The sequence below is a fragment of the Tiliqua scincoides genome, chromosome 2 (genome assembly GCF_035046505.1).
Source record: "Tiliqua scincoides isolate rTilSci1 chromosome 2, rTilSci1.hap2, whole genome shotgun sequence".
In the NCBI taxonomy this organism is placed as follows: Eukaryota; Metazoa; Chordata; class Lepidosauria; order Squamata; family Scincidae; genus Tiliqua; species Tiliqua scincoides.
The window spans coordinates 37,867,372-37,886,067 of NC_089822.1; the positions used below are offsets into that span (position 1 = coordinate 37,867,372).

The following is an 18,696-nucleotide window of genomic DNA, read 5'->3' on the forward strand; positions in this document are numbered from 1 at the left end:
ACTGAGATCCATGGAAATGCTGGTGTTGACTGTAACATCTATACAGATGTCCACCCAAACACAATTCCTATCAATGGAGATGATTCAGGCACTCAGCTAAGAGTCAACAAGTGCTTGTGGTCGGTGACTACACTGTGCACATGTGTGTGTGAAGTAGCTTCTAGATGGTAGCAGCTAGAACCACCCTGAGTTTTAGAACTGGTGATTTTCACCATATTGCTGTTTCTATGCTCTATTATTTTGCCTAGTCAGCAGTGGTGTTTTACATTTCAGCCCTGAACAATTTACACTTTCTGGGGTTATACCTTAGAGATAAAGAGGTGTTTGATTTTTGAGGGAGAGGATACTATTATTGGACTTTTATCCACCTTTATTTCTTTTGAAGGGTGATCACCCACACTTTTATGTTTGGGGCAGGGATGTATGATATCTCCAAGGGGCATATCAGAGCAAATCAGGAGAGGATGTCAGTTTGGATAAATTCAATGAGGACAAAGCTGAGTCATGTTGTGATCTAAACTGCAGAAAGCCACAAGATACGCAAGACATAAATAAGGTAAGAAGGGGGCCTCAAACTTGGTCAGATGTGCAGACCGTTATGACGGAACTAATCAGTATATACAATGGATCACAAAATTGACTGCAGATGTATTAGAATGATATGGGCTGCTATAGGAAGGGAAAATTCTAACCTTCTGCAGATTAGCCTTCAACAGCTGACTTATTCTGTAAAATGTATGCAGATTAAAAGAAAAGCCAAAAGAAAAAGAAAAGTTACTTAAATGTGCAACTGCACAAATATAATTCCCCCACTATTAAGATAACAAAAACTTCTGCTATTACCATAATTATTATATATATTAGAAAGCTATACACAAGCATGTTAATTTCACAGATTTTTTTTAAAAGATTCTTAATATTTTATATAATTAGAAATACACATTTCAAAAACAAAACTTCTGCAAAGAGAAAACAGTTATCTTGGTTAGCAAAGCGTGGAGTTCTTCATGGCTTAGGGTAGTGCTTTCTATACAAAAAAGTCCCTTTTTCTTTCTGTTAGGGATGTTTAAAATATTGGCGAAGCTATGATGGGAAAAACAAAACAAAACACATTTTGGCTTCAGCAGACTCCAAAAGCCACAATGCTTTGCAAACTCTGTCTTACTTTTTAATATGAAAATAAGGAAAATGTAATTTACATATTTTTATATTTTTTTATGTAATAAGTGATACAGACCCAGAATTTTAAAAATTAAATAGGTTAGCCCTCCAACTAAAAAAATTGATTTTTTTTTACAAGTATGGTCCTCTTTTAAATGTTTTTGATCTGTTTAATTGAGTGCCATACTTTGTGAGCTTTTCAGATATAGGAGGTGATCTAGAGATTCTTGCACCCTTTTTTTCTTGGCCACCCAATTTCTGGGTCTCCCAAAACATCTGTACATTTACTATATGTTGCATAACAGCTGCTTTCTCTCTCAGTAAAGATCTGCCCCATTGGGCATATGTTTCCTTTTTTTTTTTGTCTATTTACATGTAAATAACGTTGAACCTGCAACATGAACACTATCTATTGTAACATACATTTTGCAAGGGAGCACAACAGTGAAGAGAAGTTAACCTTAAAACCTATTTTGTACAAGTGTTCTGTTGTACAACTCAAGTGCGAAGCTTATCTCAGCATTGCTGCTTTTTAAATCCTTAATATGGTATCACTGAGGCAATTTAAAAGTACTTTTACAAAACAGAGTACCTGACTTTTTCCCCCCACACACAGCACATATAATGCATATCGACCCCTCCCTCCCTATTCCCCATTAAGGTATAGCACACACACACACTGCAAGAAAAAAAAACCCTAATAGCTAATAATGTTATCATGTTGCCCATCCTTCAGAGAGCCGCATGCGCTTCACAGAGGGACTTTCCCTTTCGTCCGGCGAAGGTCTGGTGAGTCCAATGGGAGAGTGGAATTCGTTCCGGTGATCCTCTCTGTCGCTTCCGTCATACGAACTACTACAGCTGCTCAAGCTGTCAACAGGAGATCTTCCCGCCTCGTGGCGCGTGTGCTGTGGGTATCTCGAGGGTGTGGTGGTACGGTCTCTAGGAGGAGAAACAGGTTCTGACTTGATGTTGAGGCTTTGAGTAGAAGGCAGGGAGAGATTTGTATTCTGAGATAAATGAGTGCTAGTGCAAGCTCTGTAGGAGGAAAGGAAACCCAGTTACAGACTGAGGAGGCATCGAGCCCCCAGAAATGCACACGCACACAATACAGCAGCTTAAAGACTCAGACTGATACCCGGGCATGCCAAGAATGGAAGGAATATTCCACACTGGAAACTGAACACAAAGCCGGCCCATCAGTGAGGCCACCTGAGGCGATGGACTGGGGGAGTGCCCTTTGCCTGCCTCTCCCACTCTTCCTCTTGCTCCCTGGATTAAAAAAAAAATTCAAAAGATTGGAAAAGGAAATGCGGAGGGGAATAGTAGGTTAGAGTGTTTCTCTAGCCCACTACTCTACTCTCTCCTCCGCAATCCCTCTTCCATCCATTCCCCTCTACCTTTACAAATCCACTGAATGAGAGGTGGCGTGGCAGTGGCTGGTGCACCAATGGATAAGGAGGTAGTATGTGGTGTGGTCCCATGGAAGGGACCACCAGAACCACCCATAAAGGTCAAACCCTGTCAAGTTCCCTCATGGGCCAGTCAGGAATCAGCCCTTCAACTTTTTCCCTATTGACCACTCAGAAGATATAGTAGAAGGTGTATTAGGCTGGATGTGGAAAATCCAGGTAGAAATCAATGCTCAGCAAAAGATGTGGTGGGGCAGTCACTGTCTTGGGCTGTGTATAGATGCAACATTTTCAGAGGAATTCTCACATGCTACTATGGTGGAACTAGTACAACTATTCCTTCTTTGAGGTCCAGTCATATCAGGCTGGAACTCATCTGTTGGAACTCACATTCTGACAGCATAGCACCTTTCTGGTGTTGCAAACTATGATGTGCTATCACATGCAACTTGGCCACTGCCTGAAATAACCAGGAGCAGCTGCTGCACAAGATGCCCTGGCATTGGTACTTTGGCATTGAAGGCAGCAGGTAGAGGGAGGGTTAAGAACAGGGCAGGGACTGGGTCGGTATTGGGAGTGTATCAAGGGTTTTAAGGGGCAGTTACTGTTGGAACCAGCTCCACTAATATCCTATCTCCCTTCCAGGCCTTGATCCATGTCCCTGGGTGCACTTAGAGTTGTGCTAGCAAAAGAGCTGCTACAGGTTCAAATAGACCAATCGGGGAAGTGGAGGCCTACCCGGAAGAAACTTCCAGGACTTCCCCCACTGCAGGATACAGTGTGTGTTCCATTGACACTGTTGCACTGGTTGAAGGAGTGAGGTAGGCTTGGACTGCCTGTAACTGAACAATCATCCAAACCTAATTGGGGGGGGGGGATTTGCTTCTAAAGGGATTGTCTTGCTGTGAAAAATGTTTGACACTGAAGGTCTGAGAATTAAACATATAGGAGATGTTAGCTATCCTGATGGAAAGTTGGGAGCCCAGGGTATTCAGTGAAAAATGACTTTTCAAGCAACAAGAAAATGATATGGTAGGGCATGGCTGTGAAAGGGGTAAGTCTTGCACTCTCTTTTTTCTTTTTAAAGAAAGAAGAGTTCTTGTGCATTTTGCATTTATCTGTCACCTTAACATGTATTGATGTATCTTTATCCCTACACTTATAGTTAATTACAAACAGTTGTACAGCTACTCAACTCCAGTAATGTCACAGACACAGGTCAATGGGCTCTCATAACTACTAATATACATCTCTGGAATTGGCTTTTGTCTGCCTCTGTCCTTAGAGGAGGAAGTGGATTTTTTTTCAGGTTCAGCTTGGAGCACACTGAAAACCTAGAAAATCAGGTGCTGCAGGCAAGACTGAAACTATCCATCCACAACCACTGCTTGGCAAATGTTATGTCTGAATTGTCCCCAGGGTAGATGAAAGGAGAATGCAAAAGCACACATCTCAATTAAAGGGACAAGCTGAGGTTGGCAGCTTCGGAATGTGCAGTGCTTTCCTTATAGCCACTTGCCTCTTAGTATTCCTAACAGTGGCACATGGGTTCAATGAAATGATCCTGGAGTAAATTGCCAGAGGATTTAAGCCTGAATGTCTACAGTAAATATGATCTGTTTCTAGGAAAAACACTAAAATACTTTGATTTGACACCTGGGTAGAATTTGTACATTAAAGAAGAATTTATGCCTGTTGGACAGACTTTCCTGCATCTAACAATGAAAGCATGGTCATTTTGTGGAGTTCTGGACATGCCTTAAACATGTTTGCTGCCTTCCAAGGCATTTTTTAAAAACGTGTGTACAAACTACTCCCACTACACTGAGAATGTGTTTTTGTCTTCATCCAAATAGAACTGGAGTATGACAATGGACATGAATAGTTGATCTGCCCTGGTGTGTACAGCTGAAGCAAAAGATGCTACCTCTCCCCTCATTCCGAGCACCAACAGTATTACGGCAAAACACAGGAATGTCAAATTCCCTTGCAAGCTAATTTTCCTTGTGTGTGCAGAACAAAATGAGTACTGAAACGAAGAAAGCTGAAGGGGAAGGGATGAACCAAACTAACAAGGTAACAATTACAAAGCAACCTTTGCTCGGAGACATGTTCTGTGCAAAGGCACCACCTACTGGCAACATTTAAAATTTTTTATTCTTTTACAATAATTCACTAACGTAACATGTATCTTAACGTGACACTCTTGGGGGCAAGTCACTGATGATTTACACTGATGCAGTTCTACCAAAATCCAGCTCTGGACTGGAATCATTACACTTCCGAGCCCTTTCTTATCTAAGAGTGATGCAAGGTTGCTGTTCTATCACATGAGTTCTGAGGATGAGTTGCACAAATTGCAGTATCATGATGACATTTGATGTTTTCCTAGCTTTAGAGCAGCATTACAACATCTGCACAAGCTGTCACAGACATAAACACCCAGATATTTAGGACAGGAAGTGAGAATCTCCTGTCCAAAATGCCTTACAAAATGCCTGATGGAGATTAATGTTTGAGAAGAACAGGGAAGAGAAGGGAGAATTTTATACAGATAGCTTCCCCTATGCATATGCATGTGACTTGTGCACAAACAAGTTTTCTGATTCACCAGGAGGATCTGATCTGTTCTTTAGCATGTGCAATTGGATTGCTTCATTGAAAGGAAATGTGTACATCTGCAGCAGTTCATTCAGCTTCAGTCCTCTACAATCTCAGTGGGTTTTACCCCCAAGCCAAGAGTGGATGATTGCAGCCAGTAATGATCCAAATTCTGCTAAAATGCAAAATAAGGCTTTATCTCATGTGGACACATTTAAACTTGGAATGATGTCCTGATGCTTTTATCACAAATTGTCACAATGTTTAAAAATGAATGGCTATTGTAAGGCAAGAGAGAGAGAAAACTAAATGCGATATCAGTAATTGCTTTCATCAGCCCTGTGTTCAGCAGATTTTGTCAAAATGTGAGCAGATCTTCCCAAAGCAAAAAGGAGAAGAGTGTTAGCCCTAGAGATACAAATGTGTGGAAAGGAAAAGGAAATGAATGCTTGGTTGGCAACCTTCAGTCTTGAAAGACTATGGTATAAGCCTACTGCACCCGGTATTCCCAAGCGGTCTCCCATCCAAGTACTATCTTATAGATGCTCTCAGGAATGCCTGAGGCTGATGAATGATGGCTGAAATCCTAGGTGAACTTTAGGGAATGTGTCCCACTGCATTCTGTGTAAGCATATAGAGGATTGGACTGTGTGATTGCTAAGCTGCAATCCTATAATTGTGCACAGTTATCCAAGAATAAGCCCCACTGAGTGCAGTGGGACTTACTTCTGAGTAAACATGTAATGCTAAGTAAACAGAATTGAGCTGTAGGAATACTTTGCCTTTGGGACAATTGAAAATGACAATGAGTTGCCTCTGAAACTCAGACAGAACATGGGTCCATCATCCAAAGCCCCTTCCACTTGAAGGAGCCTTGCACACTTGCAGGAGCCTTGCACACTTAACTAAAAGGACCCCTTCTACTTGTGGGATGCATGAGTGCAATACTCCTTCCACAAGCAGGATGTTCCCTGGATGAACTTAAGATACCATCCAGTGTATTTCCTAATGTTGTAGAACAACTTTATGTTCTCACATTTTCAAATTTTGGGGGTCATGGTTCAAAGAAACACACCAGACTTAAAAATATTGATGGGTGTTACTAATTGGTATCCAATGCACAAGTTAGGGTTAGGATTTCCCTTTGATATATATAGATCAAGTAGTCATTTGTTATTCCAGTGTCAGAACTCAGGCTGGTTTCAATGAGAGACACTTTTTGCCTTTACTAATTTATAGTGTTACAATAATCTGTTTCTGACAATTTTATGTATTTTATGTACAGCAACTAAAGTTTCCCAGTTCTGGATGGGCATGATTGTTGTCTTCCCCTCAGGTCTGGTAAGGCCTCTTTATCTAATAGTAAACTCTGCATTTCAGAAGGACACTTACTGATTGCTAGGACAAAGGTTTGCACACTCTGTTTTCTTTTAAAGCCTTCTGTTTCTTGGGAAATTTAATACTGTCCCTACAACAACACTGCACAATCTAATTCAATGGCAGTAGCCGCTGAATAAGTTATCAAACAGTTTTTTGTTGATTCTCACCCCCACCCCAAGTTCCAAAGATTTTTAGGCCAAGCTCTATACCAAATAGGAGACTGTACAGAAATTTATGAAGTGCATAAATAGTTTTACCACGCTTTTGTATCTCCTGCAATATAAATTCAGGGAAGTCTTAAAAATAAATGGGCTCATTGAGGATATTGCTGATTGGAATATTTTCTACATTTCTATTTCCATTCTAACATATTCTAAGGATTGCAAACTAGAGCACTAGTTTCTGTCCAGTGATGAATAAGGAATAATGAAAACCAGAAAGTATTCTACCATATAGAGTTATGCCAATGATTTTTATAGATACGTTTACAGATGATGATGATGGTATGGCATAAGATCTATGGAGGTTTGCTGTCAAGTTGGGAGTACTTTATTATTTTGTTTGCTTAACCAAGTACCCTTATTATATTCTAATCTAAAGTACCCAGCTAAACATATCTAGCTTATTTTAACACTGTTTGAGGTGAGAATTTCTCATTCTTCAGGATATTTTTTTAATGCTTAGATTTGTACTAGGATATAATGATGTTCTGGCTGGGCTGCAGGAAATGTTTAATAGGGCTTCAACAAGGAGCTGAATGTATGGTCAATAATCACATCTTTTCAAAAAAGCACACAGATTTATGCTAGTTGAAAAAGACACCGAACTTATCCCATTAGAGAATGTGAAAGTTCAAAAATCAGGAAAATGTACACTCTTCTATTGGGTTTACGTGAAGCTTGCCCTTGATAGAAAGTTTCAACCATTTGCCACAGTAAAATGTATTACAGACTGTAATAAAGGACTAGCAGAATTGCCACTAGAGGGCAGGTATGCATGTCCCTTTAACAGCACTAAGAAAACTTACTCTGGCCAACTTAGGGATGTCATTTAGATTATGTTCTATCAAGGAATTCCATAAGTGAAATGTACATGTTGCCACTGAACATATGGGGATAGTCAGACAACAATATGGAATGCTACAGGGTCAAACTGTTTTGTCACTCTAATACTAATGGTGGGGGGGCGGGGTCATAGATAGCAAACTAACGCAGGACAATGTTAAATGTTTGAATGGGGCTAAAGTTTTAGTAAAAGGGAGAGAGTAAAAGCACAAATATCAAAGTTCTAAATACACCATGCCCAAAAGCATAGAAAAGAATGAGTGAAACATTATGAGAGCCAGGATGGTGTAGTGGTTCTGGGGTTGGACATAGACCCAGAAGATCCAGGTTCAAATCCCTGCCAAGTGGTGAAAGAGTGAGGAGGAAGAATGCCATTCTTAGCAGAGCAGCTTGTTGTGGCAGCCCTGTGGGGGAAAGGATGCCTGCTTGGGTCAGGCAGTTGGCCTCAGGTAGGGCAACTGTGTCACTTTTCCTCCCTGTCTGACCTGATCTGGAAGTAGCTGCTTCCATACATCAGCCAGCTCCTGGGGAGTAACTCCCTTCTCTTGCCATTCCAATTCATCCAACAGACAAACTCTGATAAGTTATGGAGGTCAAGTAGCTCTTTCACTGTCTGGGTACACAGTAGTGCACACATACACACACACCCCGGTGTTCTGTGTGACAAAATGTTAGGCAAGCTGAACAATAATGTATGGCTACGCCTGTATGCATCACTGGGATATTAGAAGTTTGCCATTTATTATATGTTAAATCTGCTTTCCAAGGAAGAGGAACATTCATTAACCAACAATGAACAGAACTACTTCATTCACAGGGGAGTAAAAGAAAGAACTGGATGATGCCAGCTCTACTGGGCTCCAGGTAGGGAGTAAAATTATGTCACTCTGTCAAAGCTGTAGCTTCTGCCCCCTCTACACCCTCGGTTTCCAATACTGGTGAGCCCCTGGATCTCCTGGAACTGGGATCATTGACCTCGTTCTATTAACTCACTACCGATGCTTTCATATTCACTCAGGCCATATACAATATTTGCTGGTATTATTACTTACCCCAGTTGACTGAGGGCAGACGGTGGCATGTTATGTATATGTTGCTGCTGCCAGCCAGTGACTGAGCCCAGGTGAAGAGCACTGGCTGTGTTAAACCCAGAGAGTGATGACAAATCTGCGCTACTCAGCGAGTATTCTAGAGACAAGCACAGAAAATGAAAGAACTTAACATCTAAGGAGAAAACAGTTGAAGAGCTACAAACACAATCATTGGACTCTTTCATACACCAGATAAGTCGCCTTTGCACCCTTATTACTCCTGTAGTAGTAATGGGAGTCTTCCTCCACTGCCCCACCAAGCTTCAGCTTCCTGGTGGTGGACAGTCAGCACATAAAACTCAAGGTTTATAGAATTCACTGCCGCTGTCACGCACATGGATTTTGAAACTTGAGCCCAATATCTGTTCATTACAATGAAGTCTTATGGCCCATTTCCATCCAGGGCCTATGGCAGTGGATCTCTTTGCCTGCTGCTGTAAAGTCCAGTCCAGCACTGCAAAAGCCAAGCCAATACACCTAGTATTAGGAGCATCTACAACAGAAACAAGGCAAGCAACTAAAGAAGCTGATTTTGAAAGTGGCATTGCAAGTGGCTCCTGAATTTCAAGAGTGAATTAGGGCTGTTTCAGTCACATTAGGTAATTTTGTATACACAACAAAAATACATTTCTTCCCAAGATGCACGTAACGAAGTATCTGTTTCATTTTAAGAATATATGCACTACATCTTGTGCCAGAATAGCACTCAAATTAAGGTACAACAAAGTGCTTTGGTATTCCTGAGCTGTTGTATGTGTCAGTATCTGGCTTTTTTCCCAGTGCAAACTACCCTGCTTGCATCTTATACTGATACTTACCGGTACCATATGTTGTTGAAATGGCTGATGGGTATCCTCCCATCCCTTGCCCTGGCAAAGTAGGAGTTGCCACGGAAACCACTGGAGTAGCCAATGACTGAGCAGACTGGGAGTTATTTATCCTCTGATTCTTTTAAAGTAAGTAAAACAAATATATTAATGGTAAGGTGTAAAACAGTTGAAATGAACTCTAATTGAGGGTTAGATCTGTTCATAAGATACACAGCTGTATAAAGATTTCACAAAATTAATCATTTATCATGTGGCTTTTATGAACTCTGCCAATCCTATGATTTACAATCTTCAAGAGACCAGTTGTCACCATAGTAACCCGTTACATCAGAATCTCCTAGGTAACCAAACTAGTAACATGTAAGATTCAAAGACACCCCCATTCCCATCGGCAGAAAATAGGCTATGAGGATAACTAATAATCTTAACTTGTATTGTTTAGGGGTTTTGTATTTGTATTATTAAAATCCTGAGAGTCACCATTAACCCTGGAGTCAGCTCCAGTCACACTTTAAAAAGGTGTTTACATGCGATTAGCTGTGCCAGAATATAGAAGTGCATATACGTTCAACTGCACAGCCCGCTAAAAGAAGTGCAGCATGTACTTGGATGTGCAGCCAATTTAGGACAACAGCTCCTGACTCCACAAGTGACATACGTTCAGAAGCCGGCTTACACACACAGCTCTCCTTAGACAGTCAGGGTGTTGACACTGAAAACCAGCAAGCCATACAGTGTGGCAGAGCTGAATCTTTGGTTTTCACCAGCAGATGGCACTGTGGTCACTTAATACTAAAGTGATTTTAAAGACTAAAATCGCAAAAAAATGTTGAATATTTCTTATACTTTCTTAGTGTTTAGATACCAAAGAGCAAAAATTAAGCTGGGGTACTTAAAAGTATAAAGTGTAAATATAGCAAAGTTGGAGAAGTTAGAAGAAGTCACTAGAGCAATACTAAATAATTAACAATAATAAAAAATGAGACTCTTTCTACATTGCTTTCAACAAGGATTCAAAAAATTCTCTCCGCATCACCCAATCTTTGATTTATGGGAACTGAGAGGAAGTTAGATGACATCTGAAAAAACTTTCTATAGTGACAGGAAAGCTTTCAATATTTCCACCGCTAACTGGGTGACGGGGCAAATGAACGGTTTTTTCACCACTAAAACAAGTGTCATCTCACTTACCAAAAGCAGATCAACATCCTCAGACTGACAGCATGAGAAAAGGGGATGAATAATTAGCCAAAGCAGTCAATTTCAAGTGTGCTACTTTCCTATCCTATAAGGCATGGTTTCATTTCCAAGCATGGGAGGCTGGTTCTCTATCAAGCTAGTTATGCCAAAGTAAACTTCCTATCATCATTGACCTGTTCTGGAGAGATGGTTTGCAGTTCACAGTGTCATTCATTTTTGAACAGAACTTTACATTCAGTATCTTCTTAATCAGATTTTTTTTCTTCTTCAAAGATGAGTGTAAATCAATTCATTTTTTTCAGCCCTGGTCTCTGGCTTGCTGATCATCACATCCATCCCTAGCCCCTAAAGCTGCAGAGATTGAGAAGTGAGTACTGGTTGTCACTGCTAGAGACTTGATCAGTCAGACTTCAATCCCTTAGAAGCTATTGTTGGTCCCTGGAAAAAACTGTTTGATGGAGATACTATGTCACTTCCTTACCCTACTGGAGGGCAGCTTCAGGACAGACTGTATTTATTGCTTTGCATTGTTCTAAAGGGAGAGTGTTGCCTTCATGGGATTTTTGTCTGAGAATCAAAGTTAATTCATAATGCATTGTGTTAGCAGCTAACATGGATCTGTTTAAATTGCTTGCCGTTTTACATAATGGAAAGAAATATTCTCAGCATCACTTAAGAAAACATCCTGATGGCAAATTTATCAATCCTACTTTTAAACAGCATGTTTCTCATGAAAGATTTACCTTCAGTTCCTCTTTCATGGGGAATTAGAAGTCATTTAAGTGCCTCATGCCCTTTGGATGGCTCCACACTATCTTAGCTCTGCTTAAGTATGTCAAACATAAGCTGGCAGCACCAAATTACAATGCTTATTTTTTCAAAAAGGATTTTCAAGCCAAAGAATAATGGTTATTTCTGATTACTGCAAAATATGACCCTTGGTTAAAGGGTGGCTGTTTAAAGCTTTATTTCATTTCATTCATTCCTGGAGGCTGCTCAATGAAAAACTGACTATTGCCCTTTGGCAACATTAAATTTAATCTTTGGGAAGAAAGCAAAGAAATGCTTCTTTAGCTATAAATGAAGGAAACTAGGAAACCACGCAAAACCAGTGGAGTTCCCAAAGGGAGGGCAAAACAGTATGTTTTGCCGGCACCCTAACTTGCCGTGTAAGTGGTCTCTCCCCCTCACCTTCAGAGCAGTTCTGGGTGGCGAGAGTAACGCAGAGGCATCTCCTCTGTGTTGTTCTCACCGCCTGGAATGGCTCTGGAGGGAGGGGGTGGAGCCACTTACATGGTGCGTTGAGGGACCTGCAGAACATACCATTTTGTCCACCATCTGGGAATGCCGCTGCTTAAAACATTATTTTCTATTTTGGAATGTAACTGAAGATTGGGCCCTAAAAATGTGACCTTAAAAATATGGCAATATTTGAATATCGTTCTTAGCTTCAGACCAATATGGATAAACGATAACTCTTGCAGAGTTCTTGTAGAGTTCAAGGAAATGTGCAAATTGCACCCTTTGGGTGCATTCTTGCTCAGAACTCAATAAAGGTTTGTCCTTCTGCCAACAAAAAGTTAAACTGGAAAGTGCCTGGGAGTTAGGGGAATGGCCAGCAATCATCTAATTTCACCAGCTCAAGCACAGTCTTTTTGGCACTGTTTCTGCCTCAGATATGCTTATGTCTTAAGATCTGTAGAACACTGATGCGTTTGGCACAAAAAGCTTAAGTGTCTGGAGGCTGCTGGCCAAAGGGCACAGAGCCTATGAAGAACACTGTAAGACAAATGTGCTTGCTTCATTCACAGCAGACAAGCAGCAAAAGGCCATGAAGACCCATGAGGTGATGTGCATAAGGTGATGACCTTATGCTGCCAGAATGCTAGTTCCAGCAGCTTAGGATAGGATAGGATAGGATAGGATCCTCCACATAAGATTGGGCTGTAAAGAACAGGATTCAGGACTGGCAATCAAGGCAAAAGGAGTTATCTGATGGGATATAATGGACTTTAACTTTGCCAGAGCTCAGGTTGACGCAGGTAGGCTTTCCCAATTTGGGAAAAATGGTAAAAGCAAAAAAGAAACAAGAAAATGAATGATTCTTAGAGAAAAGAAATACGCTAAAATAGGAATGGGGGAAGAGTTTTTTGAGAAGACAGTGAAATATATTTGAAACAATCATTAGGGCCCCCAATAATCACAAAGCAAGTCTACAGAACTGCGTACACATAGACTTAATATGCTTGTTCAAACCAATTATTTATTGTTTAAGGAACAACCTAAATTTTTGGTTCAGTACCAGCCTGAACTAAAACTTGATTATTTAAACTTTTGGTCAATTTGACTTGCAAACCTTTGCTTTATTTCAGTTGACCTTGAGTAAGCTTGAGCAGCTCCTTTCTTAAGCTCAAATTTTCACAATGAACAAACACAACAACCCCTGGCTTTAGGGTTTACTAGTCTTCGTGCCACAAACATTTTCCTGTTTATTGAAAAGGAAAAAAAGCTTGAAAATTGTGTTACCACAGATGGCATTGTGTTCTTGCTGCCTGGTGGAATCAACACTCGGAGATCTGGCTTGCGGTTGTTCATCCCCAAATTCATGGGAGGAGGAGACTTGGCTTGCATATTCTTGTTCAAGTTGCCAGGTGAGACCAGCAGACCTGGTGAGTTTCGGGGGTTGCCATACCCATTCCCTGTTGAATTTGCAAAGATAGGAACACAAAACATTAAGAAAAAGCTATCAAAGGGGGGAAAAAGATTCCTAAATACATAGACCGGCACTTGAATTTAGTCAACACAAAGTACAAAACTCTTTCTAAAGAAAGATCTTACTACACATATCATAACTGCCTAGAATAGAGCATTCTGATCTGTTCCAAAACTTTAGGAAGGGGCTACTTTCTCATGAGCTAACTTCAGGTTTTCTCACATGGCAGGTTTTTAATCCCATTCAGGGGAGCAGAATGAGTGTCAGACATGACCCACTGCATACAGTCCATCAAAGAGGTCTTCTACATAAACCCTTTTGAAATGAATGGGAACTGTGGAATGTCCTGGCAGTACCCTTGTACAGTTCCCATTTATGCTTTCAATGCAGCTTGCACAGGAGAACTTCCCAATGGAATGTGTTCCTTGTTCATTAGTGGGAAGAACAAGTGGCCAATGTATTTTCTCTCTCAGGTATAAAAAAAACTTTGGCCTTGTATAAAGGGCTAAGTAGAATATTTGGCCAACAACAGTACAGATTACATAGAGGATGCAAAATGAGTCTACATGAGTCTACACACATGTGTGAAATTGTGCACTGGGCAGCATTTAAAATCCTGGTGTGCACCACTTAATGATAGGGATACGCTCTCCGATTCCCATTGTTATTTAATTAGGTCATTAAGTGAACATTCAGTCCAATCGTTTGCCTAGACACTCTGCTGCAGGAAGATGCGATTGTCTCATTAAGAGCATCTTTATTATGCTTTGACCACTGTCATATATGCGACCTGTCGTTAAGCAAACAGTAGTTAAGTAGCGTACACCAGTAACAGAAGTGAAGAGACAATTCTTTCTCAAAAGTCGGCAATGCCTTGATCGAGGATAGGGTGGAAAAGAGATTATTTTACCATTATGCTGTACACTAAGTAAGTAAATAGAATGAAAACATTTACCAGTGCAAAACAAAACACTATTTATCAGGCAACTACAATCAGGTAATTATTCAATTATTATTCCACAACTATATACTATCCCAAATCCAGAGCAGATTCCTCCTTCTGCCATGAAGTTCACTAATGACCTAATCCTATTCCCCGTTGACTGTAGTGGCAGCCTCTGCTATATCAAGCACACCAGCAGGGGACAGGCCAGTTGAGATAAGCAAAGGAGAAAAAAAAACTTACTTACCTCTCTGGCTACCACCTAGTCTCTTACGGGCCTACTCAAGTCTACACCAGCTCTTCTGCTGGTGTAGATCTGTTCTGCCACAAGACACGTGCAAGGTCCAAGACAGGGGTTCTGGATCTGGCAGACATTGCTGCTGCCCAGATCCATTCCCATCCTGCTCCCAATCTGCTCCAATCCTGGCCTGACCCCCACCATAATCCCCTACCAGCACCAGCGTTCCGGTAGCCACCCTGCACAGTGCTGCTGCTAGTGAGTGGCTATCTGGTCTTTGCACCAGCAGCATACTTCACACACCATCAGAGAAACTGCTGTGATGGTGAAACATGCAGTCTGCTGGCAGACCTTGAAATCTGCTAGTGTACTGTGTGGATAGGACTGGGCAGCCAGTAGCCTTGGGTCAGTCACTATCTCTCAGCTGAAACTACCTCTCAGATTTGTTGGGAAGATAAAATGCCAGTAGGTAGAATTCTGCGCACTACCCTGAGATCTTGGAAGAAGGGTGGGGTAGTAGTAGTAGTAGCAGCAGCAGTAGTGGCAGCAGCAGTAGTAGTAACAATATTTATCTATTGCCCTTTCACAAAAATGGTTCCCAAAGAAGTTCTTGGGGAAAAAGGAATGAAACAAAGGTTCGCTGCTCCAAAGGAATTGAAATCTATAAGAGACACAAGGGAAGCAAAAGCCACTGGGAAAACCTATCATGCTGAGATTAATATGAAACATTGCTCTTTCCTTGATAAATATAAGAAGAGCACCACTTAAAAAGTGCCTCTTCACCCAGTTAACACAGATTCTAATAATAACAAGATGTAATCATGTGGCATTAATAACTAGGAAAAGGAAGGGGAATGAGGAAAACATAAAAACACAAGGATAGGTCCACAGCCTTTAAAAAAAAAAAAATCTTCTGAACAGACATTTTTGCTCTGCCAGATTTGGCTATTTTCCATCTTGTGATGCTTCAAATCTTTTGCTTAAAATTTTTTTTTTAAAAACTGTACTGTTTTAATAGGTGTTTTCCTTCATTTTAAAATATTTTATCATGTGGTTTTGTTGGTGGCTGCTGAATCTAAAAATAAAATAGAGTAAGAGGCCTGCTCTGCCCTCACAGGGTGCAGTGACAGAAAAGGGTGCTACTTGCTAAAGCTATGGGACAGCCATCCCAGTGAGAAGAATGCACAGTGGAGGGTTTTTCTTGCCACAAGATGAATGAGACATTTGTGCCCATCAGAGACTGGCAAGCAGCCAAGGAGGGTGTTAATACTGCGTCTGGCCTGGCCTTTTCAGGTATCATTTTGTAACACTTTTGCCCAGTGAAGGGAAGTAAGAAGTCTGACTAAGGCAGAGTTGTCCTGAGAAGAGGAGGAGAAAAAAAAAGAAGACAAAGGTGGGTGTTGGACAGCAAAGAAAAAAGGAAAACAGACCACAACAAATAACCAATAAGCACAATTGATATAAAAGTTATGGCAACAGATCAACTTTGAGGCTAGTGTAGGCCAGTGGCTAGGATTCTAAGCTGTGAATCTGGGTTTCTGAAAGGAAGGAGGATGTGGGGAAATATGTGCATATTCTATGGTCTTAATTCTTTTCCAAGGAGAAAAAAATGGACTAAGCCCACATATGCCACTCTGAACTGACTGCAGAAAGAGTGTAAACCACACACATAATGAATAACAGTTATCTCACATAGCTATTTTGTTTTTAACTGTAAGAATAATATAGTTAAAAACTTTAAATTAAGAAAGGCAAAATGTATATACTGTATACAATCTTAGCAAACTTTCTTCGGAAAATTTTTAGTTGCCCCAGTTAACCAGGTAACTGGAGAGTAGCTCACTTGTACGGTCCTGAATGTTTAACTGAATCCAAATCTAGAGTTTGTTATTTAGAAGAAAAAAGCTAACCTCAGACATTTTTGAAGAAATGAGTGTGGGGGGGGAGGGGGAAGAAACAGAAAAGAACAAAAGAAAACCCTATCGAATTGGGCTGTTTCCATGGACAAATGCAAGAGGATTCTGCCTAGCCTGAGTCACTTTTTTCCACTTCAGGCTTTTTGTTTTGAAACAAAGAAAAGTGCAGCAAGGCTATAATTTTGAGAAAAAAATAAAAAAGCTGGAGGAGGACTAGGAAGGCTCTTAAATGCTTCTGCCTCTCCCTCAGTCCCCTCCTCCACCTTCAGAGCCTGATCCTGAATACTGATTTCAGAAGGAGGAGTCAGCTCTGATTTTGAAAATACCCCTCTATCTCATCTCTGCTGTCTTGGCTTTTAAGGCTTCACATCCTGACATTCAAGCATCTCCGTATTGTGCTAATTTGGTGCTTTCAGAAGCCATGCTTCTCTTCTGCAACTGCAATAATAACAATGATAATGCTGGCACAGCACTGCAATTAGCACCCTTTCCTAGCACCAAAGCCGGAGCCTCCTTCTCGCCCATGAATGCTGGGGGGAGGGAGGGAAAGAAAAGCCTGTAAGAAATAGAGGGATCCAGGACATATTTACTAGGGTAGTGGCTTCCTCACTCTCTCACTTGGGGCTTATGCTCGCGTTTTATTTCCCCCAGTGGGTGATGTACCAAAAAGCACCTGCTGTGTTGAAGTCTTGATAGCCAGAAGCCTCACAGCTCAAGGCACACTCTCAAGGTCACTGAAAGAGTTACCTTTCCCCATGATATCACCCCATGATATACAAAACCTGAGTATGGAATCATGCTAGACCAATTTATTCATCATGTAAACTACTGAATTTGCAGAAAAAACTTATATAAACTTGCAGAAAAAAGAGAGCCCAAGCAAATGGCAAAGCAAAGATGAAACAAAACTCAGGAAAACAGGCTTATTTCTGATACATCAATATTAAATATATTTAACTTTTAGGTCTACGTAATCTCTGTGCTCCACCACACTGAAAGTTAAATATTTCTGAATCATCTAGGGAAAAATTATATGCTAAAAATGTAGAGCACAAAACATCTCCAGGTTCTGCTCCAGTACAGCTTGCATGATGAAAAAAAAAAATGTTTATTGCTGTTGCCTTTCAACATGGCTTGCTCAGGATCTGGTGAATTGGGGTACTGAGGGCACAATCCTAACCAGGTCTACTCAGAAGTAAGTCCTACTTTGTTCAATAGGGCTTACTCTCAGGAAAGTGTGGTTAAGATTGCAGCCCGAGTCTCCCATTATTGCTGATGCACAACAAATAGTTGAGGTCAATGTGGAATTTCTAACCAACATATGCAGAGATGATTTTATCATTGGCTTTAGTTCTGGGAATTGCAATTAATAATTTTCCAAATCTGAAATCATCTGAGCAATTTTTAAAAAGTAAGAACTAAAGGACTACTGAAGGAATCTGCAGAAGTGATACAAGGCAGAACAAAATGAAGCTTGGTTTGGTATGGATTTACATACAAGGCTATTTTGGTATGGGATACTAAGATGCTGTTGTGTTACATCATCCGATATGACCTGCCAAACAGTAGTTCAGTGTGTGAATGTAAAGTTCTTACTCATGTGCACACACACATGATGTACATGCTCATGAAAAAGTGTGTCTATGAGACTATTTACATACTACAGCAGTCTCCACTTTTGTGCTTGTTATTTTAAGTGAAACAACTAAAAGAAAAAAACAGTTATTTTAAGAAACAACTAAAAGAAAAAAAAAGAGAAAGACTCTTCTCTACAAATGATTTACATCAAGTCAAAGCAATTTAATGAATCCTAAAACTTAACACCAGGAATGCCTTCTCATCTTTTGGAAATAGTGCCACTTAAAAACACCAATCACGTAACTCTTTCATGTATTTACCTACTAATGTAAAATATTTTGAAACGTGATGACATTTCCTGCATTTGTATTTTTAGAACATCAAATTATTTTAAAGAGCGACTGTAATCTTCTCCTTACCAGTGGATTTCTGCTGTTCTTGGCACTTTGTGCCAGCCAGCAATTTGGAGCCATATAATGACTGTTTCTCCTTCCAGCCACCAAATTGTTATGCTTTTGGCAGAATATGGATCCCGGAATGTAAGGCTGTGGACTTGAAACCAATGATAT

General features: G+C 40.5%; 1 protein-coding gene across 8 annotated transcripts in view; it reads right to left on the minus strand.

Moving 5' to 3' along the window:
• Positions 1 to 1,817: 1,817 nt before the first annotated feature.
• MEF2C (myocyte enhancer factor 2C) overlaps positions 1,818 to 18,696 on the minus strand; it is a 175,464-nt gene continuing 158,585 nt past the window's right edge. For 6 of the 8 annotated variants that reach the window (XM_066618483.1, XM_066618486.1, XM_066618489.1 and 3 more), the window contains 4 exons: positions 13,266 to 13,438; positions 9,528 to 9,657; positions 8,671 to 8,806; positions 1,818 to 2,199 (listed from right to left, as the gene is read on the minus strand). In XM_066618483.1, the coding sequence (XP_066474580.1) occupies positions 1,878 to 2,199; positions 8,671 to 8,806; positions 9,528 to 9,657; positions 13,266 to 13,438 (761 nt within the window). In that variant the 3' untranslated portion in view covers positions 1,818 to 1,877. The remainder of the gene's footprint in view (positions 2,200 to 8,670; positions 8,807 to 9,527; positions 9,658 to 13,265; positions 13,439 to 18,696) is intronic. The other 2 variants (XM_066618488.1, XM_066618487.1) reach the window with 1 other exon arrangement.